We start from the raw sequence: 25,682 nt of genomic DNA, 5'->3' as shown, positions 1-25,682 counted from the left end.
AAACCTGATAATGCAACAGGCAGTGCTGAAAAATAAAAGGAGCAATGAAGCCTGCCTTTATTTTGTAATCCTGTTTGTTTTTCTAGAACAGATGAATAGCCTCAGAATCACTGACTCAATTTTTGGATCCCATTTTCATGACAAAGCGAATGTCTAGTCTAAAAATGAGCTCACTATAAAATGAGGCTTCCTGATTCTGGCTCTGGCAGCTGCTTCTAGTTCACCTCCTCCTCCAGGAATATTTGCACCCCACATTGATCATGTCCAAAACTGGAAGCAAGGTAAGTATGTTTGTGGTCTCAGGATGCCTCCCTTCCACTCATTGTCTGCAAGAAAATGAACCTCTTCTAACAGGAATGCATTGTTTGCCAGCTTGGCAGAACCAAGAAAAGGGCAGATCCTTGAGTGGCTCCCTGTCTAAGGAGGCAGGTGGTTCATTACTAGTGGAAGACGTACCAGGTTAGATAATAAACAAACACCTGGAATAATTAGCGGACTTTCCTAGTTTTCCTGGTAGCAGCTCCAGCAGATATAATTCTGTCAAACTGAGATCAGTATTTGAAAATGACAACATTAGACAGTGTGAGATGCTTATTTCCTTTGTTGTTGTTTGTTCTGTGGAAGAGGAATAAAGAGGAACATGCTTTTCTTTTAAATGCGGCTTTATTTCACATATAGAATCAATAGTCTTGCAGAGGACATGCAACTCAGCTTGATAAACTTGCAGCATACTGAATGTGAAATAAGTATCTTTGCATGTGCTCTACATTTGTATTTATTTACAAGGCATAAAATGGGCAGAGAACCTGTGATCTTCCACATACAGTGGTACCTCTGGTTATGAACTTAACTCGTTCCGGAGGTCCGTTCTTAACCTGAAACCGTTCTTAACCTGAGGTACCACTTTAGCTAATGGGGCCTCCCGCTGCCGCCGCACCGCCGCTGTGTGATTTCTGTTCTCATCCTGAGGTAAAGTTCTTAACCTGAGGTACTATTTCTGGGTTAGCGAAGTATATAACCCGAAGTGTTTGTAACCTGAGGTGTTTGTAACCCGAGCTACCACTGTATTGCTGGACCACAATTTCATAATCCCCAACCATTGGCTATGCTTGCTGGGGTTGATGGGAATTGGATCCTAACAAAATCTGGAAGGCCGTGAGTTTCTCGTATTGGGGATGCATGACCAGAGCTGTTGAATTTGGAAGGTCACATAGGCACAATTGTATCTTCTTTCGCATCATACTAACAAGCCAAACTGCAAAACCACTCATAATTACCTAGAGTTTACCATGGGATAGGAGAATAAGCTCTCAGAAGGAAGCTTTCCTTGTGCTTCAAGTTATGACACTGCTTCACTGAGGGCATTTCCAGACTTCTGCTATTGTCAAGTGTGGGTCATTCATATTGACAAATCCAAATGGACAATTATGGCAGATTGGGAGGTCTCGCATAACATACCCATTTCCCCACTTGATCGGTTATCAGAGTAAAAAACAAAGTGCATTTTGTGTGTGGCTTAGATGTCTTCCCTTCATGTTGCATTGCATATCTGTTGCTGTGCTATTTTGTCTTACATGTCCCAGCTGTGATTACTGGGGAGATACCGCCATTGCTATTGTAACTGCAATTTGGAAAGTGGACACATAAGAGTAATAGGCACCTGTCAGATATTATCTGTGATGCTGTTTGTTTCAAAATCTAAGCAAATAGCTACCAACACCCCACCCCCTTATTTGATGAGCCTCTCTGGGGAGGGCATGCCGCCACTGAAGAGTTGGCCACCTATCACACCTCATTTGGCAGTGATACATGGAGAAGGGCATTTAAAGATGTGGTGACTCCTCTCATCCACCCTAGTCCTAATCTAGATTGCCTAATTGGGTCTTTGTACAAACAATGAAGCACAGAAATACAAATGTATTGTTTTGCGTGACCTTTAGATTCTTGTTCTTCTAATTTAAGAAGAAGAGGCTTGACCAAGTTTGGAGAACACTTCCTGCCTCTGAAATGTCAAGCAGCTACAACCTTTGGTACTTGGTCAGGGGTCCAGTAGGTAGACTCTGGTGGGAGCAGGGCTAATAGAAAATTGCTTTCTGTTTGCTCTGCTGGGTGGTGCTAGCAGATGGTGGGCCAGTGATGGGATTCTGCTGCAGGATTCATGCAGAGAATCGGGTGCAAATGTAATCCCCACACAACCACTTCCCCCAAACAGCAATCTGTGTACCCACTGAATATTTGTACGGTTTGAATGTGCAAAGCATAAGTTTACTGCTTCAGATAGAACATATTGGAGGAGGGGACAGCTGTGATCTCACTTTCCCTCCTCATGTTCCTATCCCTGGATATGTTGTCCAAATAGGGTTTGTGTGAATTGGCTTTGATGCACATTCTGAAAGGGACAGGTGTTTAAGGTAGCCTGGAGTTCCCCTGTCTTGAACTGAAATGATGATTCCCCACCCCCTCTGGTGCTCAGTGTGATGCCCTTGAGTGAAGTAGCAGGATAGGATTCATTACCAAGCTGCCCATTTTCTAAGAATGTCAGAGGAGGTGTTTTTCCATGTTCCATCTTTAGGTGAAACACATCATATACAAAAGAGAGGGCCTTATCTGTGGTGGCTCCCTGACTGTGAAATGCCCTCCTGAGAGACATACATCTGCTACTGACAATATATTATTTTTGCATCAGGTCACAACCTTTTTATTCACGCAAGGCATTTTGAATTTTGGCATTTTGAGCTGGTTTAATAGCCTTATTCCTCCTAACTTTATTGTGCTGTTGGTTTGTTGTATGCTGTATTTGTAATTTTACATTTCTTTGCATACTGCCCTGAAATCTACATTTGGATGAAGGGTGGTTTATACATTTTTTAAGTAAGGAAATGCTGTGAGCTCAAGAGAGTCATGTCATCCATAAGAAATGCAAAATGTCATCTGTACCTATTGCTGTAATACTGGCTAACCTAATTGCAACCTTACCATAGACTTCCTGTTGACGCTTAGGGTACTTTTTGCCTAAATGCTCTGTCAGCTTGACAGAACAGTGCCTGGGTTGTTTATGAGCCTTGGCATTCACCTAAGGTAACTAAGTTGCAGCTACTCTTGTGCAACTCTCTTGTACCTAAAAATGGAAGAGGAATTCCTAGTGGAGCTTGTTATTTAGGGATAGGAAATAAATTTAATTCAAACTGACCTAAATGCATATCAATATTTGAACTGAAATTTACACTTCTCCAAATTTTGTGACGCAGTTCTCCAAGCAAAACAGTGCACAGAAATAGTTTCAAAATAGCTGTCAGGAAAATTGCAAAAAATGAGGTAAAATTGCATGTAAAATGCGCATTGTAGAGGATGCATTTTCCATAAATTTTCATGCAGATGTGAAAGAAATTGGAAACTGATGCCGATATGGGCCAAATTGGAGTTAAGCTTGGGGAAAAATAGGAAATGGAGAGAAACTGAAATTGATATACGCTCCCATCCCTCGTGTCCATGTAATTTTAGCCAAGCTGCACCATGTCCAGTGGAAGCATGATTCCTTTTGTACTTTGCTTGTGTTTCAGATCACCTTCTACGAAGGCAAGAATTTCCAGGGGCGCCGCTATGAGTCTGACAGGGACTGTTTGGATTTCCACACTGACTTGAGCCGCTGCAATTCTATCCGCGTGGAGGGGGGTGCCTGGGTTGTTTATGAGCGGCCAAACTTTGCAGGGAACATGTACGTGCTGACTCATGGGGAATATCCTGAATATCAACGGTGGATGGGCCTAAATGACCGCGTCAGCTCATGCAAATCTATTCAGCTAGTAAGTCGGACATTTCCTTCCTCTCTGTTGAACTCTGAAATCTGGGCAAATGGGATATTGACACTTGAGACAGGTTCATTTATAAGTCTCCCCTTTTTTTAAGTACACACAGATCCTCACACTGTATCTGTATCTAATGTTATTAACATGGATAAACACTAAAACAGGGGTGAGGAAACTGTGGCCCTCCTGATGTTGTTGGACTCCAATTCCCATCAGCCCCAGGCAGCATGGCCCATGGTAAGTATTGATGGGAGTTGTAGTTCAACAACAAATGGAAAGCCATGGGTTCTCTGCCTGCATTGAAGAATGTGAAAGCTTTCTTGCTTCCGAGAGCCCTGCTGAATCAAAGCAAAGAGCCATCATCTAATCTGGCATCCTGTTCTCATAGTGGCCAACCAGATGTCTATGAGTTGATCCACCTAAAGCAAGAGTGGTCAGAGTGGTGCCCTCCAGATATTGTTGAACTGCAGCTTCCATCATCCCTGACCTCATGCTTTTGAGGCTGGGATGGTGCTGGAGGACTCACCTCTTTTGATAGAGCCTTTTGCCTGGGTCTGCAAAAGTTCTGGTAGGCTATAAAGCATGGTTAACAGAATGCATGTCGCATGGGACCTTGGAGTCTGATATGCCATAGGATATTAAAGATGATATATGCCATATTGGGAACAGCTTGCCCAGAGGGCTGAAGCTACAGCAACAGCCTCCTGGCAGCAAAACTACTGTTACTGGAAGGAAGGAGGCAGAACGATGATGAGGTAAGAACTCTGTCAGTGCACTGGCAGGAGTGCTGGATTGGCTTTGCCGGTGCACCTGTGCAGCCCCAACTTTACCATTGCCTCATTCCTCTGGTAAGCAGCAGCAACAACATTGCTTCTGGGAGGTTATTGCTGCATCTCCACTGCAAGCCACTCCTGTGCCATGTGCAATTCCCACCATTTGGTTTTACAACAGGGATGGGGAACCTGTAGTCTCCCAGAAGTTGAACTCCAACTCCCATCAGGCTAAGCCAGGATGACCATTGGTCAGGGATGATGGGAGTTGGAGTCCTGCAACAACTTGGGGGGGGGCACAAGTTCTCAATCCCTGTTCTATACTCACAATTGGTAATGAATTAGATCCTTCCTGCTTCTTGCTAGGGGGCACTGGCTGACAGGGGTCTCACATAAAGTATAAAAAGTATAATAAAGATAACTAAATACACATAAAGTGGTGGTTGGTTCTGCAGCCACAATACATTCTTTGCTTTATTGGGTAATGTCTATTTTCCATCCAATATTGCAGTCTGAACTGTACACAGCCTCTGCTCAGCTCCTCAATAACATGTTGTGTTCTCCATCCTCCTCCTTCTAGCCCGGTGGAGGCAAATACCAAATTCAGCTCTTTGAGAAGGGTGACTTTAGTGGCCAGATGCACGAATCCACAGAAGACTGCCCTTCTGTCATGGATCAGTTTCACCTGCGCGAAATCCACTCCTGCAAAGTCCTGGATGGGGCCTGGGTTTTCTACGAACACCCCAATTTCCGTGGCAGGCAGTATCTTCTGGAGAGAGGAGAGTATAGTAAACCTGTCGAGTGGGGGTCTGCATCCCCAGTGGTCCAGTCCTTCCGCCGTATTGCAGAGTAATGGGCAGCATTAAGTCTAAAGCCGACATGAAAGCTGACTTGATGCCATAAATAAAGCACTTGTGAGTTCAGTTCCGCTTGTCATCATTCATGGTAAAAATGTGTGTCTGTGTGTTTTCTTTAAGGAAGATGACTAATCTCTGGAACATCCATTCACAAGGAAACTTGAGTTTTGCTCAAATTATTGGGGGTGGAGAAGAAATGAAGTTTGTCCCTTTACTTTCTATGACAGCCCATAGAATACTGTTTTTGTTTGTTTGTTTTAAAAGGGTTATTCCCAATGGTTCTGCTAAAACAGAGGGCAAAGGTTTCAGGATTCCCTCCCATTTCCCTTTTTGACCCCACCTGCACTATACATTTAAAGCAGTATCACACCACTTTAAACAGCCATGGTTTCCCCCCAAGAATCCTGGGAATTTTAGTCTGTTAAGAGAACAGGGATTGACTATTAAACCACTCTAGGAACCGTAGCTCTGTCAGGGAAATAGAGGTCTCCTAACAACTCTGAGAATTGCTGTAATTTCCATCATGATAATCCAACAATTGGTTCAACCTTCTCCAGCCTTCGCTCTCCAGATTTCTGGATTATTATGATTTGAAATGCACTCCCTGCCCTTCATCCCCAAAGCCGCAGGGCAGCTTACAACAATTAAAACTCAAGGTTAAAAACAGTTAAAAACAATTGAGAGTCACAGAAAGAAGGTGAGTTTTAAAAAAAGCTACACTGCAGGTGTCTGAAGTCAGGGTAAAGAGGACTGCAGCTCCCATTAGCCCTGGCCAGCACGTCTGTTAAATTGAAATAAAACTGATAAAGTTTGTAGTCTTTCCAGCTAACTTAGTCTACTGTAAGCAGACAAAGAAGTCCAGGAGTACCTTTAAAGCTTCATACAATGATCAGATGAACACCCCAGTTTAGATAATAATAGTGGGGTGATTAACTCTTTACTGGAGTCTCTGTACAAAAAGCAAAATAAATAAATAAATGAAATAACAATATATGGACCCATGCGTTCAGAATTTCCATCTCAACATGGACATGTACAATTATAGAGTGGGCTTCTCATAAAAGCACTCTCAAGTATTGCTGAAGGAAGCACATTCAGTCGTGCACTTGAGAAAGCTCTTCTGTATTTTAGATTTGTTAGATTCCATAGATAAGGTGCCATTGTATCAAGGGGACTAGTTAGAAAATAGTCATAGCAGGGATGAAGTTTTCTCATTGCAGAGAGATTGCTCTGTTGTTCAGTGTCAAACAGGCATCGCTTCAATATGTGTTTTGCTTTACCGAGACGTAAAACTTAGTAACTATTGTGGCGAAAAGCCAAGAAGGCATAACCTTAAATTGATGGCTTTCATTCAGCTGCTTTTGTGGGAATCAGGCAGAACTAAAGGAAGCAAGGCAGTAGTGGCTAAATTCAACTCGAGTCAAAAGTTAAATGCCCTCATCCAAACCTGCGTGGAAACGGAGGGAAAACCAGCTTTGAATCACAGAGCAGCATTCAGAACACGCCCTGGTACAGGGAACATTTATCTTAAGGTATTAAGCAGTGCTTTCCCCCCTAAAAAATGTTTATGGCATAGCTGTCAACGTTTCCCCCTTTTTAAGGGAAATTCCCTTATTCCGAATAGGATTCCTCGCAAGGAAAGGGAAAAGTTGACAGCTATGGTTTAGGGGTACTCTCATTTTCCTACTCATATTGAAATACTGCCCCTCAATGAGGCCAAACTTAGATTCACAAAATGTTTAGGGCTATGCATACCCCTGCATCCCCCCAGAAAAAAAAGCACTGGTATTAAGACCACGGAAGGTCTTGTGGGCTTTATAAGGCTCACCCAAATTTAAATCTAATGAAATAGTTGAGTTAAAGGTTTGGCCTTAAGAACTTCAAGCAGAGCAGCTATGAAATCATGACCTTTCATTTGGAAGAAATGCATTAAAATGTTAATACTACTCATAGCTTTTTCGACCAAATATTTTTGTTGAGCTGACCACATTCCAGAGGCCAAGCCCAAATACATTAAAACTCTTACAAGCCTTGGTTTTGGTGTAATTTTTTAATTAGAAAAAGGAGTCTTTTTACAGTTGATGCAGTTAGTCCCGCCCCCCTGAACCTCATGTGCGAAATTGAATCAAATGTTGTCCTTAAGTCAATGGATACTGCTTACAAACCACCCCTGGACATTTCCCCCCCATATTTATCAACTAAATGGTTTAGAACCAAACAATAATCTACAGTGGTTCTATCCTGCTCAAACCCTACCTGTTCATCTGCCAAAGTGGCTTCCTCTTCTAATCAGCTAGTTAGTGTACTGTGCAGGTGCTCTGCATAAAATTCCCCAATTACACTTAACTAGGGTTGCCATGTAGGGACGCGGGTGGCGCTGTGGGTTAAACCACAGAGCCTAGGACTTGCCAATCAGAAGGTCGTGGTTCGAATCCCCGCGACGGGGTGAGCTCCTGTTGCTCGGTCCCAGCTCTTGCCAGCCTAGCAGTTCGAAAGCATGTCAAAGTGCAAGTAGATAAATAGGTACCGCTCCAGCGGGAAGGTAAACGGTGTTTCCGTGCACTGCTCTGGTTCGCCAGAAGTGGCTTAGTCATGCTGACCATATGACCCAGAAGCTGTACGCCAGCTCCCTTGGCCAATAAAGCGAGATGTCGGCCACGACTGGACCTAATGGTCAGGGGTCCCTTTACCTTTAGGTTTGCCATATTTCAAAAAAGTGAAAATCTGTGTATGTGAGAGTGTGTAGAAAGCAGCCTATTGGACAGAGGTTAAAATCTGGCCACATCCACTACTGGGAAGTGGCTCTCAGAACATTGCCAATAAAGGAATGCTGCCCTTAGGACGAAAAAGTTTTCCCGCCTCTGCTTTAAAGAACATATTGTAAACTGGCTTTATTTCCTTTGCCTGCAGTTAAGAACTGCAGTCTAGAGAAAGTTAGCAATGCTTACAGTCCAGTGAGATAAGCAGCAATTAGACATGTTTGGTTCCTTACCAAGCACCCCAGGTTGCGTCCCAAGTTCTTTCCTGCACTCTTGATGCAGAATTCCCAATTCTTTTCTAATCTGAATAGATGTTCTTCACCTCTTTGCCACCAGGTGCCACCCTTTCTCTTCTTTCCTCACCCACAGAGACAGTTTGATGAAATCTTTGGGTAAGCTGACTTCAATGACCCCCCCCCCCCCAGCTTCCCTGGTTATGTTATGCCTCAAGTCTTAGAAAATAACAAATGTTCATTTTGGGTGGGCATTTTCTTTGCTGGGTACTCTGGGGAACCTGAGAATTTTTGCATATCAAGCAAGGGAACGGGGGACTTTGGATAATGATATTCGGTGTATAAAGTGCGCACTTCTATAGCAAGGGCCCTGCAGTCTCTTCCAGTTTGATATATGAGGTTATTATGTAGCAATGAGGCGGGGGTATGTGATGCTTGTCAGCAGCTACAATAATACAACCCTTGTGAATACCGTATTAATTAGGGATTGGCCAAGTAGGATGCACACTATAGTACAGTGGATGCTCGGGTTGCAAATGTGATCTGTGCGGGATGCATGGTGCGTCTGCACATGCGCGGGTTGCGATTCGGCACTTCTGCGCATGTGCAAAGCGCAATTTACCACTTCTGCGCATGTGCAGCTGCCGAAACCTGGAAGTAACCACTTCCGGTACTTCTGGGTTTCGGTGGTCCGTAACCCAAAAAAATGCAACCTGAAGTGTCTGTAACCCGAGGTATGACTGTAGGGTCAAGAGCGAGGAACTCTGCTTCAGTCTCATGCTCTAGGATGTTTGATCAAGGTGTACTTGAAAGTGATGAGGTGAGTAGTGGATTAGGGCCTCATCTGCACTACACAATTAAAGCAGTATCATACCACTTTAAACAATGCTGATTATCTCCCCCGCCCCTCTTATAATTCTGGGAGCTGGGGTTTGTTAAGAGTTGAGATTTATTAGGAAGTTCCCCCCGCCCCCCGCAGAGCTACAATTTCCAGATGGGCTTAGCAGTCAATCCCTTTCCCCAGGTAATGCCGGGAATAGTAGCTGTGTGAGCCCAATGACGGTTTAAAGTGGCAACGTAGTGTTTTGAATGTATGGGGTGAAAGAGGGCTGTAGGGCACTGAAATCAGGAAGAGAACAACTGATCTGATAGGTGACGGGCAACGTGTTTGGATCTTGGCACGCAGATGATATGAAATTGGCTCAGCTTCACTAGGGGCATGTATAAAGTGGCACTGGGCAGGAAGTGTCAAGTTCAGTTTAAGCTAGAGCTAAAATGGCGCCACAAACTCTGCGCTCTAGGAGGAGAAAGGTAACCATTCTGCAGCATATACTCCATGGAGACGATAACTTCTCAAACATTTTCTCAGGATGGGTAATGGGACATCCACGAAGCCCAAAGACCAGCCACCATTTTGCAACCACTAAAATGGCCCAGACCTAGCATCATTCCCTGCTTCAAAGGCAAAGAATATTTGAAGACTATCCTGGAAAATGTCCCCTTTTGTGGGAGAAGTGGGTAGAAAAGAAAAACCTCTGGAAAATTTCTTCAGGGAAACTTGGACTCGGCTCTAGTTTAAACATGCCTCTTCCTCTCCAGGATCAAACTATGAAGAAACCGGTTCTACAAGTTCGCAAAAGCTGTCTGTGCACAGCCTTGACAGGTTGGGACCTACAATGTTGGTACCAAGACACATTCCACCCCCCCCCCGGCCTCTCCAGAGGAGCTCAGCACTTTAAAATGTTCTATATAACAATAAATATTAATATAATAAATAAAGCAATAAGTGCAGGCCATGCTCAGAAACATGCAAACAAAAGATCAGGCAAACAAGCAACCTGAAACATGGCAAAGGGTGTCAGACTAGCAGCTGAGCCAGCGTTCAGTTGGCTCATATGCATGTGGTATTTATTATAAGATTTGTTACCTGCTTTTCACTCTTAACCCCAAATTGGGGTGTAACACCATGTCTTGTCATTTCAGTTGTGAAGATGGGAGACAGCTGTACTTGGCTCCCCTTATGACTGAGGGGCACACTGTGAGCTTGCTTCTTATTAGGGAATGTTTGATTCCAAATCAATCTACAGACACTGTATCATTCCCCACAAGGGATTCAAATGCATGGAGAAGTGGTTTTAGTGGGAAACAGTAGGAAGCATCAAATAAGCAGCATGCAAGTCATTTCCAGGAGTGAGGATAGGTCAAGGTTGAACGACGTGGCCCAGGGAGAGAGGGGAAAATAGTGGAAGTGAACAGCTGGCTTCGCAAATGGTGTAAACAGGAACGGTTTGGATTCTTAGATCACGGACTGCAGTTTCTTGAAGATGGACTTCTGGCAAGTGATGGGCTGCACCTCACAACGGTTGGGAGGAATGTTTTTGCCAAAAATCTCAGAAACCTCATCAGGAGGGCTTTAAACTGACTAATGTGGGGGAGGGCGACAGTGCTCCTGAAGGTAGGAGTCTATCAATTAATGAAGATGATCATCCAAATGTCATAGACCAAATAGCACGCGGACCTAGTGGTGGGAGGAAAAAATCCTTAAATAAGAGACACGGGGGAATGATTAATGGACTTCAATGTCTGTACACTAATGCGCAAAGCATGGGAAATAAACAAGATGAGCTTGAGCTCTTGGTACAGCAAACTAAATATGACATAATAGGCATCACTGAAACCTGGTGGGATAAGTCCCACGATTGGAATGTAATAATGGGGGGATACAATCTATTTCAGAGAAACAGACCAGACAAGAAAGGAGGAGGAGTGGCGTTATATGTCAGGGATGTGTATACCTGTGAAGAGATCCAAGATTTAGAACCTCAAAGCCAATGTGAGAGCATTTGGGTCAAAATTAAGGGAGAGAAGAATAACAGAGACCTCATTGTGGGAGTTTACTATAGATCCCCAAGCCAAACGGAGGACATAGATGATGCCTTCCTGGAACAGATGGCCAAGCATGCAAAAGGAAGGGAGATAGTAGTAATGGGGGACTTCAATTACCCGGATATTTGTTGGACGTCAAACTCAGCCAAGAGCATAAGGTCAAACAGATTCCTCACTGGCCTTGCAGACAACTTCATTGTCCAGAAAGTGGGAGAAGCAACAAGAGGAACAGCCATTTTAGATCTGGTCCTAACCAATGTTGATGACCTGGTTAGTGGGGTAGAAGTGGAAGGATCATTAGGCGCGAGTGATCATGCTCTTCTGAAGTTTACTATACAGCGGAAAGGAGCAGCCAAGCATACTAGGACTCAATTTCTTGACTTTAAGAAAGCCGACTTCATAAAACTTAGGGAAGTGCTGGGTGAGATCCCATGGACAGCAATACTAAAAGGAAAGGGAGTTCATGATGGCTGGGAGTTTGTTAAGAGGGAGATAGTAAAAGCACAACGTCAGGCAATACCAATGAGACGGAAACATGGAAGGTGCCTAAAGAAGCCAGGGTGGCTATCTAAAGAACTTTTAACTGAATTAAGATTAAAAAAGGATGTGTACAAAAAATGGAAAAGGGGGGAAACCACCAAAGAGGAATTCAAACAAATAGCCAGCACGTGTAGACACAAAGTCAGAAAAGCTAAAGCACAGAATGAACTCAGGCTTGCTAGAGAGGTTAAAAGCAACAAAAAAGGCTTTTATGGGTATGTTCGTAGCAAAAGGAAGAACAAAGAAACAGTGGGGTCACTCAGAGGAGAAGATGGTGAAATGCAAACAGGGGACACAGAAAGGGCTGAACTCCTCAATGCCTTCTTTGCCTCAGTCTTCTCCGATAAAGAAAACAATGCCCGACCTGAAGAATTTGGAGCAAATGATTCAGCAAAGGAAACACAGCCCAGAATAACTAAGGAGACAGTACAAGAATATTTGGCTAGTTTAGATGTATTCAAGTCTCCAGGGCCAGATGAACTGCATCCAAGAGTATTAAAAGAACTGGCAGATGTGATCTCAGAACCACTGGCAGTCATCTTCGAGAAATCCTGGAGAACAGGCGAAGTCCCGGCAGACTGGAGGAGGGCAAATGTTGTCCCTATTTTCAAAAAGGGGAAAAGAGAGGACCCAAATAATTACCGCCCAGTCAGTCTGACATCAATAGCAGGGAAGATTCTGGAGCAGATCATTAAGCAAACAGTCTGTGAGCACCTAGAAAGGAATGCTGTGATCACCAATAGTCAGCATGGATTTCTGAAAAATAAGTCATGTCAGACTAACCTGATCTCATTTTTTGACAGAATTACAAGCCTGGTAGATGAAGGGAACTCAGTGGATATAGCCTACCTTGATTTCAGTAAGGCATTTGACAAGGTGCCCCATGATATTCTTGTAAAGAAGCTGGTAAAATGCGGTCTTGACTCTGCTACCACTCAGTGGATTTGTAACTGGCTGACTGACCGAACCCAAAGGGTGCTCATCAATGGTTCCTCTTCATCCTGGAGAAGAGTGACTAGTGGGGTGCCACAGGGTTCTGTCTTGGGCCCGGTCTTATTTAACATCTTTATCAACGACTTGGATGATGGACTCAAGGGCATCCTGATCAAATTTGCAGATGACACCAAACTGGGAGGGGTGGCTAACACCCCAGAGGACAGGATCACACTTCAAAACGACCTTGACAGATTAGAGAACTGGGCAAAAACAAACAAAATGAATTTTAACAGGGAGAAATGTAAAGTATTGCACTTGGGCAAAAAAAATGAGAGGCACAAATACAAGATGGGTGACACCTGGCTTGAGAGCAGTACATGTGAAAAGGATCTAGGAGTCTTGGTTGACCACAAACTTGACATGAGCCAACAGTGTGACGCGGCAGCTAAAAAAGCCAATGCAATTCTGGGCTGCATCAATAGGAGTATAGCATCTAGATCAAGGGAAGTAATAGTGCCACTGTATTCTGCTCTGGTCAGACCACACCTGGAGTACTGTGTCCAGTTCTGGGCACCACAATTCAAGAAGGACACTGACAAACTGGAACGTGTCCAGAGGAGGGCAACCAAAATGGTCAAAGGCCTGGAAACGATGCCTTATGAGGAACGGCTAAGGGAGCTGGGCATGTTTAGCCTGGAGAAGAGGAGGTTAAGGGGTGATATGATAGCCATGTCCAAATATATAAAAGGATGTCACATAGAGGAGGGAGAAAGGTTGTTTTCTGCTGCTCCAGAGAAGCGGACACGGAGCAATGGATCCAAACTACAAGAAAGAAGATTCCACCTAAACATTAGGAAGAACTTCCTGACAGTAAGAGCTGTTCGACAGTGGAATTTGCTGCCAAGGAGTGTGGTGGAGTCTCCTACTTTGGAGGTCTTTAAGCAGAGGCTTGACAACCATATGTCAGGAGTGCTCTGATGGTGTTTCCTGCTTGGCAGGGGGTTGGACTTGATGGCCCTTGTGGTCTCTTCCAACTCTATGATTCTATGATTCTATGATTCTATGATTCTAAGGTCAAAGTAATAGTGCCACTGTATTCTGCTCTGGTCAGACCTCACCTGGAGTACTGTGTCCAGTTCTGGGCACCACAGTTCAAGAAGGACACTGACAAACTGGAACGTGTCCAGAGGAGGGCAACCAAAATGGTCAAAGGCCTGGAAACGATGCCTTATGAGGAACGGCTAAGGGAGCTGGGCATGTTTAGCCTGGAGAAGAGGAGGTTAAGGGGTGACATGATAGCCATGTTCAAATATATAAAAGGATGTCACATAGAGGAGGGAGAAAGGTTGTTTTCTGCTGCTCCAGAGAAGCGGACACGGAGCAATGGATCCAAACTACAAGAAAGAAGATTCCACCTAAACATTAGGAAGAACTTCCTGACAGTAAGAGCTGTTCGACAGTGGAATTTGCTGCCAAGGAGTGTGGTGGAGTCTCCTACTTTGGAGGTCTTTAAGCAGAGGCTTGACAACCATATGTCAGGAGTGCTCTGATGGTGTTTCCTGCTTGGCAGGGGGTTGAACTCGATGGCCCTTGTGGTCTCTTCCAACTCTATGATTCTATGAAAGCCTGGTTTGTGTATGTTGAAAAAGGGAGATTGGGGCAGAACTGGTCTCACTTTGTGTGGGGCCAAGTCAATGGTCTACTGATTGTGGGCCCTGAATGTGAGCCCATTACAGTCAGTGTTACATCTGTCTTAGACCACAGTTTCCCTGAAGGATCTTTGGGACAGCAGTTTTAGGAGACAAATGATAAATCCTTCAATAGATACTTTCTAGAACTACAATTCAACAGGCCTGAATTAAAATTAAAATTAGATGGAGCGGAGTGAAGATGCCCGTAAGTGAGCTATAGTTACAAACTTCTGGCCCTTAGGGGGCTCCTGTAGTTTTATAGTTGATTCTTGGGATTCTTCTCTTTTTACTGTCAGCGTGACAGAGACACTGAACCAGTCTGTTAACCTGCCATTTGAGTCTCAGGTGACTTCCGTGGCAAAGAGCGCTTATGCCCAACTTAGACTGGACTGTCCTCAGTTTTCCATTACTGCACTCTAGGTGGGGCTGTTACACCTTCAAGGCTGTCCTTGAAGAGGGACTGGAAGCTGCTGCTGGTGTGGCGGACAGGTTGGTGAGTGGGGGCAGCCTGATGGGAGCATGTGTCGCCAGTCCTGAAAGCAATGCACTGGTTGTCTGTGAGCTACCGGATCCAATTCAAGGGGTTAGTACTAGTGTACAAAGCCCTAAATGGCTTGGGACCCAAGCACTTCCTCCAATATCAGTGATCTCTATGATAATTTAAGGGCACAGGAGACCTTCAGATAGCGAGTGGTGGAGCAGGGCTGGAGAAGAGAAGGTTGCAGTCAGGAATACGGTACATAGAGATATGAAAGCAGAGAGATAAAGTGGGGTAGCAGCAAAGCCATGGAGGGCATTATAATAATATTTACATAATGAATAAGAGTATTTGCATAGCACTTTTGTGCATCCAAAGCACCTCACACAAATTTTCTCACGTATATTTTTTGGAACAGTTGTGATGGGGAAGCTGTGGGGTTGGACTTGAAGCACGAAGACCCCTAGTCAACCATGCACAGTGGCCAGGGATGGAGGGAGTTGGTAGTCCGGCAACAGATGGAACCACAGGTTCTCCATTTATGCTCTGACATATAATTGTTAGCATTATTATGTCCAGTGCTTTTTCCCCCTTAAAAATGTTTAGGGGTACTCTCATTTTCCTACTCATACTGAAATACTGCCCCTCAATGAGGCCAAACTTAGATTCACAAAATGTTTACGGGTATGGATACCCGTGTTCCCCCAGAAAAAAGCACTGATAATGTCTGTGCCTCAGAGGAGTGTGTGTGTGTGTGTGTGTGTATGTAGGCCAAAGCTGGGAAAACAGAGCCTTGTCTAAGTCCACCTGGCAAGTTCCTAGCTGAAACGAGAATCCCAGCTCCCACTCTTAGCTAGTACAATATAGCAACTTTCAATAATCACAACACTAACAACACTCCAGGCCTTTGTGCTGTCGATCCAGAACTAGACGATGGGCAAGCAGGTTGCTTTTAAAGATCTGAAAAGTGTAATATCAAAATCAGAACATCCTGTGATAAGGGCGAATACACATAAGACATGACGACCCCTACTCATGAGACCTCATTTTAGCACTGCTGCTGTGACAACTGAGGCTCCATGTATCCGCATCTACGCATACAGAGCATTGCCCATCACTTATGCCAGGACAGCTGGGCCAGGCATGACTATGTAAAGGGGGAAGCTGAGTAAGATTTGAGTGCGCGGAAGCCATTTTGCTTGCTTGTTCCACTTGTCCTACATTAGCATTTCCTTTGAGTGTCCTTTTATTGGATTGCTTGATCTGCCTAGCACCAAAATGCAATTATCAGAGTTCCTTTCTCTCCCCTCCAAACGGCTCTTGCCCTCTGGTGAATTTCACATTGTGCCCCAATGTTGGCAACTAATACGAATAACAATAAAGTGTGGTAGGTGTTTTAGAAAAAAAAAATTTTTTTTAGATTACTTTTTCCAGTGGGGGCTCCCTTGTTGGAGCAGCAGAGAGAACAGAGTGGATATGGATATGAGCCACAGACAGAGAGCAAGCAATCGGAACTGCTCAGCTGATGCCTTGCCTTGACAGCTAATTTCCATTTTTCAGTATCAGGGGGTCTGTTCCAGTAATTGGCATGCAGATTGTGTCTGATGGGCCTGTTAGACAGAAGAAAAGAATCTGCTAGTTAGAATAAACCAACCCCAGGCTGATGGATGGGGCATAAGGAGGTCATTCCAAAAGAGAATATATGTAGGTATATATACCACACACTCTACATAGCATGTATATAGAAATTCACAGTCCGTGCCCTCCCCTTCGCCCCTTCTCCCTTTATCCTGCAAAGTCTAATTTATCATGTTCCATTGAGACAAATCCGGCTCCATTCCCCTCTCTCTTTCCCTTTTTCCCTTTAAGGGATATTTGATGGAACCTATTCTTGGTTTTAATAACAAGACGGTGGGGCAAGGAAGAAATTAAAGTGGTGCCATGGTTCATTACCAGCCCAAGATCCTCCAGAACTGGCCCAGTTGTTAATTACACTAAAGAAATTAATTCCTTTCCTCCATCATCCTTAATCCACTGGGCAAGCAGGGAGCTCTTTGAGCCTGGCAGAAAATCTGGGCATTTGTATTTGCTCCCTCTACTTTGTCTAAATGATTGTTTATATTGGCTTTCAAACTTGGGATCTTTTCCAGTGCTGAAATGCGCTGGGCTGCAGCAACGTTGCCTTGAGTGTGCCGACTCAAGCTGTGCAGAGGCTTGGAGGCAGTTTTGTCAATGAGTTGCCACTGATGCACATTTGTGTGTGTGGCCCGCCTCTGGTCAAAACAGCTTGGCAGGTTTTGTAGTAACTTTGACCAATACACTGGAGAAGCCGCCCAAGAGAGAAACCAGCACTACTGGTGTCTGTTGGATGGTGCCAGTGGGAAGCTGCATACTCACCTCCCCCCATAATACTTACAGCAATTTTGAATTGTTTTCATTTAAACAATTATTACTTTTTTAAAAAAAGAGAGTGGGTGTGGTCATGTGGCTTTTCGAAAAGTACAGTGGTAGCTTGGTTCTCAAACTTAATTCATTCTGGAAGTCCATTCCAAAATCAAAGCGTTCCAAAACCAAGGCGCGCTTTCCCATAGAAAGTAATGGATTAAATGGATTAATCCGCTCCAGACTTTTAAAGACAACCTCTAAAACAGCAATTTAACATGAATTTTACTATCTAACGAGACCATTGATCCGTAAAATGAAAGCAATAAACAATATACGGCAGTCACAATCAATCAATCAATCAATCAATCAATCAATCAGTAGCTGAACTGGGTTCCACACAGTCACAAAAACAACAAAAAAGCTGCAAAAGCAAAAAGGCAAAATAAACAGCAAAAACTGACAGACCTTGGTGTAATACTCAAAATGGAAGTGTGGCACTCAAATTGAAAGCGTAACACTCAAAACGGAGCATGTTTGGCTTCTGAAAAAGGTTCGCAAACCGGAACACTTACTTCCAGGTTTGCAGTGTTTGGGTTCCAAGTTGTTTGAGTACCAAGGCATTTGAGAACCAAGGTACCACTGTAAAAGTAAACAACAATGAAATGTTGCATGAGCACCTCCAGTTTCTTTAAAGGAGGAAACAGAGTTTCTCTCTTCTCACGATCTGCTATTCCCCCTGCAGCAAGACTTCCCCTCTCTTTCATTACATTTGTGCCCTTAACTTATCAAGCTACAGAAAGAGGATCTCAATGATAGTGCCACCATGTTTACTTACATATAGTAAGTAATTAGCAGAGCTGGACAGCGGAAGTGTGCTGGGCCCATAACCTTTGTTGGTTTGACTCCAAATCCACCCAACACAACATGGGAAAATGTGGGATATGAGTCTCATTGTTCTATAAACTTTTGTGCCTTCCACTGCCAAGAGTCCCTTTCCACTTGTTATGCGGCTAGAACAGCATAGAGAGTAGGATAGTTATAATGACTATAGCAAAGGCAACTGTTTGCTAGTCTTCTGCATCTGATGAAGTGGACTATGGTCCACAAAACCTCATGCCATAATAAATCTGTTGGTCTTTAAGGTGCCACCAGACTCTCTCCTTTTTTTGCTGCAGGAGGCTTGATGTGGCTATTCCTCTGGAAGCCATTTCCCTCAAAAGTTCTCTGACTTGGAATTTTAAATGATATTCTGAATATTCAGCAGATCAGGTGCCTAAAGCCAGTAGCATTGTAGATGCCTGCACAGATGTACTTTTAGGTTAACTGCTTACCTGTGATGGAACTTGTGCTAATAAATGGGACCTGCAACAAAATGTTGCTGCATGGAGTGTTCCTGTCCAGGGTTTCAGCCAGGGCTTGGGTCCGTATACGCCATTCCACATACAACCATTTTTTGACCCCCACAACAGAAAGTCAGAACTCTATGCCCACTGTGTATGCTTAATTCTCATAGGTTAAAGCGAAAGCTTTTTTCTTTTTGCAAACTTTGGGGTTCCTCTAAACCTGCTGACCTCTCTCTTTCATGCATGGATGCTGCTATTTTTTTCTACTTACAGCATTCCACTCAGAATGTGGTATCCTGGCAATAAATCCATATTCCCACAGCTTTTTTTATAGATTCAACATCACTACCAGTTATACCAAGGATGTCAATAGCTTTGATCTCTGGAAGTCTGGCAATTTCTGTTGCTCTTCTGCTTCTGAACTGAGGACATCTCTGTTGGTCCAAGGTTAATATCAAGTTGTCCAAGTTCATATTTCTGAGACTTCTGAAAATGCCTTTGCAATCCATTGCTCACATATTGCTGTAGTCCAGCTCTTTTGCAAAAATGTCCCTGCCTTTGTTTTTGATTCCTGTTTAGAAATGTCCATATGGCAACCTGTGAAGGGGAACAAAGAGGGAAGGTCGAGAACAACATCCAGCCTTTCTCCACTTATTCCACTGGCAATCTCTTGCTCTCTTTTAATATGTTGTTAAGTACTAGCTCTTAGTAGGGTGTCCTGCTAGCTTAACTATAGTATGCACAATGTGGCCGTGAACTACAGGTTGAAAATATATTTTCTATTCTTTCAGAATTGCCAGGGTAGAGAATGGCTGTTAGCATTTGCCCTTGAATATCTAATTATACAATTCTGGCTGCAATGTGTACACAAGGAGAGAGATGCGTTAGCAGCAGCTTGTAATGGATTGGTGAGCCTCCACAGAATTGAGCAAGACTCAGTGGGAGAGGAGTGCAAAAGATCAGGTCCTCTAAGCAAAGTAGCTCCTCTGAGATATTCAGAGAGAAAAGAGAGAGAGAGAGAGAGAGAGAGAGGGAGGGAGGGAGGGAGGGAGGAGAGAGAGAGAGAGAGAGAGAGAGAGAGAGAGAGAGAGAGAGAGAGAGAGACTGACTGGCTAGCATGGGGCTTTAAAAAGCACTATCACACTCAGTAAAAGAGGAATCTGATTGGAATTGGGGAAAACTTCAGAGTACCCTGTTAGGGACTGTTAGGGTGGCCTCAGTGACTTCAGTACTGTTGCAGTTACAAGATACATTCTAAACCTATGGTGGCTGAGAGGAGGACATTGTGGGAGTTGGGGAGTCCTCCAGAGTGTGGGAAACTGGTTTTGGAAATACAAGCCTAGGGAGAACAATAGAATCATAGAATTGTAGAGTTGGAAAGGACTTGAGGGTCTTCTAGTTCAATCCCTGACAATGTTGGAATCTCAGCTGAAGCATCCATGACAGATAGCTATCCAGCCTCTGCTTAAAAACCTTCAAGGAAGGAGAGTCTACCACATTCCAAGGGAGTCCATTCCACTGTTGAACAGCTCTTATGGCCAGAAAACTCTTCCTGATGTTTAGTCGGAATCTCTATTCTTGTAGCTTCAAGCCATTGGTTCAAGTCCTGCCCTCCAGAGCAGGAGAAAACAAGCTTACTCCATCTTCCATGTGACAGCCCTTAAGATATTTGAAGATGGACTGTGAGGAAAGCTCAGAATGATTTGAGAAATGCAGAGTATGCAACAAAAGACTCCAGAACATAAGAAGAGCTCTGATGGATCAGAACAAAGCCTGTTTAGTCCACGATTCGGTTTTCCACAGCAGCCAATCAGATGCCTATGGACAGCCTGGGAGCAGAAAAGGAGGTGTGACTGTCCTCTCTGCCTGCTGTTCCCCAGTAAGTTGGTTGTCTGAAGCATGCTGCCTTTGAACTTGGAGGTAGCCACTGATGGCCCTATACTCCATGAATTTGTCTAATCTCCTTTTAAAGCCATCCAAATTGGTGGCCATCACTTCCTTTTGTGGCAGTGGATTTTGTCATTTAAGTTGGTGCCGTGTAAAGAAGTATTCCCTTCTGTCTGTCCTGAGTTCCCACTATTCAGATTCATTGGATGACCATTGGTTTCTGGAATAATTTATGGCTTTCTTAAGAGGAAGCTAAGACGGGGAAAATGTACTGCAGCAAGTTGGGAATTAGGAATGCACCTTGTCCTCTGAGCAAGCCTGAGGCAGAAAAGTTAAATTGTGCCTTCCTCCCCAAGGCGGTAAAAATGTAAGAACCAAAAATACAATAATTGGCAATTTACTGCTCTTTAGTGAGACCCCAAAACTGTTGAGCCAATTCTCCCTTCCTAAAGATAGGATGTCTCTGTCTCTGGAATAGATAAAGTTGGGCACACAACTAAAACGACCGGTCATTTTAGGTCCTCAGTACAGGCCATGAATAGATGTACTTTTTGTAATGAATGATATTGTCAGTTGTTTATGAAGACAGACTATGGTTTCCCTTTCCTACTTTTTCGAGGGGGCAGGGGAAAGAAAAGATATCTGAGAAAATGTATTATTTATTATTAAATGTTCTACCCACCTTTCAACGACAAGTCCCCAAATCTGCTTACAAGAATTTAAAAACAGCACACAATAAAATCACAGCAATAAAAGGCATTTAGTAAAACAGGGACCTAAAAGAAATAGGAGCAGCAACATCACAAACCACAAGAGAATGGTTAAAGCACCTTGGTGAAAGTGGAATATCTTCACTGCTAGAGAGGGTGCCAATCAGGCTTCTTTAATCTTGGTGAAACTACCCAAAAGGCCCTGTCATGGTTCAGAAGATGGTACCATGACAAGCACCATGGAGAGTAGCTTTGAAGATGGAAGGATAGGTGATATTGTATTAAAATGTTTGACATATTGTTGGACACATTGGCTTGGATCTTATAGATCTCTTGTGCAGGGCCAACCTTACTGTTAGGCAAAGTGAGGCAACTGCCTGAGGCGGCAGACACATTTTTGTGGGGTTGGGGGGAAGCTGTGGCAGCTCCTGTCCTAGCTGTTCCTTGTGGGTTTCCTAGCCAGTCGCCTCTGTTAAAAAGGGGGCTACGTGTGCCACAGGTTTGACATATACCTCCTAAGCTAGCCTGCTGCCCTTGAGTGTAGTGGCAGATGCCATCTCACTGCCCGTATTCAGCTCCTAGTCGAGTCATCATCTACGGGGCAGCCTCTCTTAACTGTGCTACAATTAACTGAAAGCCAGAATGAGGCAACATTACGTGGAATGTTAGCATCCAAAATGCATATGTAAAGAGTTAAGGTTTAAAAGGACTTTAGAGCCCTGTGATGCCATGTGCATGAGGCAGTTGTTGTAAATTGGTTCAGTTATTAACCATCTGGGGAGTCTTAACAGAGCAGCAGGTATGTTGTGTTGTGCTGCGGTCTGCCTCAGAGTCAAGAATGTCAGCCAGTCTGTAAATGTTTGTTTGTCTGTAACAGTTTAGTGTATGTAAGATGTTTTAGCAACTAAAAGAAACATCCACCTGCGTGGTATATATATTTAATCTTCAACTGCAAGTACACTAGCTACAAGTTACATGTTCTATATAAGAACGTGTTTTGTGTAGTTATTATAGGAAAGAGAACTAAAGGGTCAAACAACCCAGGGCTGTCTTCCACATACTCTGTAAATGGGAACTAGAGTCTAATTCCCCACACATTAGAGGCGGACTTCTCAGTAGCAGCACCTCATCATGGCACCCCCTTCCTTCTCAGATATTGCTGGCACTGATTCCTGTCAGTTTTCAGCATCAGCTGAAGATCCACTTATTTGCGCAGGCTTTTAGGCAAGGACTGATGGTTCATCATTGTTTATTTTGTTACCTGTGTATATTCCGTGCCTCTTTTGTTTTCATATGTGCTGTGTGCTTGATATTAATGAAACCCGCTCCAGGCTTGCTTTGGCAATGAAGGAGTTGGTGACAAATATTTTAAATAAATAAGGACACTATGGTTGCTGGGACTACAATGAATCTCTGTAGCTCTATTCTTCCTGTAATCTAACGGAAACCGATTGCCTCCCTTCCCCCCACTCACCATTCTGTTTTTCACCTAGGCTTCTTCACTAGAAAATGTCAAAGACGTTAATAAGACAGGATGCGCTTTGTGCCAGGGGGCGTAAGTGATATGCTTAGGAATGAAGAATATTCCTCTGAATGTTGTCAATTTGTAACTTTTCAGAGATGCCTGGTGGCTGCTTAGCAAGGGGCACGGTTATCTTTGAAAGTGGGGATCAGTGCGCAGATGTTCTGCCTGGTCTCTTAGATAGTGTTGCATAGTCCCAGCGGGACATGCAGAATTTTCTTTTTTTTACTAAAAAGAAAAGTTTAAACATCCAGCAGATCCTGGTTGCCTGTATGTATCACTTGGGCTAATACAGTATGACACCATTTAGTAGCTGGCTTTAATGATCATGGGCAGAATGCATGTCCTTAAAAAATGCGGGTATTAGCTACAGTGTTCAGAGCAACTGAATTCAGGAATGAGTTTGTAAGTGTAAGGTAAGTGAATATGTGAGTACAAAGAAATATCTTTATCTTGCACTCAAGAATGTAGAAAACAATCCTCCCACAATCCAAACTCTGAAGGTTTATCTTACCTCACTGACTAAAATTGACTTAATAGACTTTCTCTCCCCTCAGGGATCTCTGGGAATTATAATTCTGTGAGGAATCTCAAAGTATTACCACCCTCATTGCATTTCCACTCCCAATATTCTTCGGAGGAAGCCATGACAGTTACATTTAATAAAGCAGATGTAAGGCTATAATATAGAATAGGGATGTCGGAGAATTCTTGCATAAATAAGAGCAGAAATTGCAGGTGTTCGCTTATTTGTCCATGTCCAGAACAGAAATCAAGGCAGGTAATATGATTCATATTTGATGCTGTTGTTGCTTTCGGCCTGCAAATGATACATGACTGATCACATTCTGTCTCCCCCTACCCCAAATTTACATTGAGTTTCCTTTGTATTGAAAAAATGTGGTCACATTTTTCTGTAATTATTTTTGTAAGCTATGCAATTTCTGTAATTAATTAAGTCCGTTGTGTAATTTTGCCACAGCAGACAATGAGATGGATAACATTGTTTTTGATGGAAGATGAACTGCAGCAGGACAGAAAAAGTGTTGCATACACCGTAAGTCTTAAAGAAATAGCCATCAATTTAAGTATAGTATTTACCTTTGTGTAGTACAAGTCAAAGCTTTCTATGTACAGTTACACCTCACACACGCCGTCTTACAAATCCTTGACCTTTCATTTAACCCCAGACTGAATTTATGTGGATGGGGACCTTTTTCAACCTAAGGACTGAATTCCCTCATGGGCAACTTTCCTACCTAGGGCCACATGCCAGCAGTGGGCAGAGCCAGAGGCAGAAGTGGGTGGACCAACTTTTACCTGATTTTACCTTTGTCATTAATAATAATTAATGAGCAACTTGTTACTTTTGTTTACTTACAAAATGAGTATGGCTAGTCTCTGCACCTTGGCATAATGGAGAGATAAGTCATGAGTATTCTGGAAGTAGTAACAATGGGAATGGAGAGGGTGAATGATTTAATGCGAGTGTAGAGGTTAACAAGCTACTCTGGGAAAATGACCCTGTGAGCTACTTCAAACAAAATGGCTGCCCTGCAGGAGTTACTCAAAATGGCCTCTGTGGCAACTGCTCCATCCAACAAACCATTCATCTGAGTCACCTCCCATGGTGGGATTTATCTCTGCAGCACTGACAGCAGTTTCATAGTTACTCAGAGACAAACCCCATGGGATACTTGACCCTGCTGGATGAACTGGTACAAGTTAAGCAGACTGTTGTGTGAGCCACATTTATGGCAATAAATAAATACACATTGCTTCTCTTCTGATATCTGATGCCAGCACTGAGTACTTCCCTTACTTCAGAATGGACCTAGCTTGCAGATCATTAAAAACACAAGTCCCCAATTATCCCCATAATGTCTTAGAATAGTCATGCTCTATTTTCAATATCCAGCAGAGGGAACCAAAGGCATACTTAAGCCACCCTGCCTTCAAGCGAGCAAGTTTCACTGACATCTGCTTTCATCCCTCGGTTGTGAAAAGTAGTCTACAAATCCTACTCAAAATTCCTATTAACTTGATTTGCTTTGAATTGATGGCTAAATGAATAGTCGCTTGACTGGCAACATTTGTGTAATGGATTGCTATTGCTATATAGGCTCCGGGGGACAGAGGAGAAATTGATAAAAGGTTACGCCCTTTTTGTATTAACATGCATTGTATTTAAACGTGCAAAGTGTCAAGGGTTCACAGAGCTCTTAATCAGGAAGGAAAGATCAAATATGAAGGTTAGTGTGGCAGGCCTGGAGAACCTGAGTTCCTTGGGGCTCTTCTTGAGCCCTGCCCTCCTCAGGCTACAGTCTCTCACTGGCTTCCCACAAAGAATCCTGGGAACTGTAGTTTATTGAGACTGTTGATAGTTTTTAGGAGACCCCTATGGAGGAGACTCTTGAGAGTCCCATGGACTGCAAGAAGTTCAAACCTTTCCATTCTGAAGGAAATCAGCCCTGAGTGCTCACTGGAAGGACAGATCCTGAAGCTGAGGCTCCAATACTTTGGCCACCTCATGAGAAGAGAAGATTCCCTGGAAAAGACCCTAATGTTGGGAAAGATGGAGGGCACAAGGAGAAGGCGATGACAGAGGACAAGATGGTTGGACAGTTTTCTCGAAGCTACAAACATGAGTTTGACCAAACTGCGGGAGGCAGTGGAAGACAGGAGTGCCTGGCGTGCTCTGGTCCATGGGATCACGAAGAGTCGGACACGACTAAATGACTAAACAACAACAATGTGTATCCCACAAAACTACAATTCCCAGAGTTCCCTAGGAAAAGGGATGGACTGTTAAATCACTCTTGAAATTATAGCTCTGTGAGGGAAATAGGGGGGCTTTCAAGCAACTCTCAGCACTCTTC

General features: G+C 43.6%; 1 protein-coding gene and 1 long non-coding RNA gene across 4 annotated transcripts; one reads left to right on the top strand and one right to left on the bottom strand.

Annotated features, from left to right (window-relative positions):
* The first annotated feature begins 41 nt into the window (after positions 1–41).
* On the top strand, positions 42–5,499 carry CRYGS (crystallin gamma S). Its single transcript, XM_081191086.1, has 3 exons — positions 42–281; positions 3,561–3,803; positions 5,157–5,499. Exons 1-3 carry the CDS (start codon positions 261–263, stop codon positions 5,427–5,429), a joined length of 537 nt encoding a protein of 178 aa, XP_081047212.1. The 5' UTR covers positions 42–260; the 3' UTR covers positions 5,430–5,499.
* A 10,268-nt stretch (positions 5,500–15,767) lies between these two features.
* LOC308586177 lies at positions 15,768–24,665 on the bottom strand. 3 transcript variants are annotated; one of them, XR_014007754.1, is made up of 3 exons: positions 23,905–24,665; positions 18,673–19,281; positions 15,768–16,566 (listed from the first exon to the last, which is right to left on the bottom strand). It is a non-coding gene; the product is annotated as an uncharacterized lncRNA (long non-coding RNA). The 3 variants fall into 3 exon arrangements; XR_014007755.1 differs by having other exon boundaries at positions 24,185–24,665; XR_014007756.1 differs by having other exon boundaries at positions 24,211–24,665.
* Between the last annotated feature and the right edge of the window lie 1,017 nt (positions 24,666–25,682).

The sequence above is a fragment of the Podarcis bocagei genome (genome assembly GCF_964188305.1).
Source record: "Podarcis bocagei genome assembly, chromosome: 4".
Classification (NCBI taxonomy): domain Eukaryota; kingdom Metazoa; phylum Chordata; class Lepidosauria; order Squamata; family Lacertidae; genus Podarcis; species Podarcis bocagei.
Note: the sequence above shows the minus strand (reverse complement) of the source record. Positions and strands in the feature narration are given on the sequence as shown.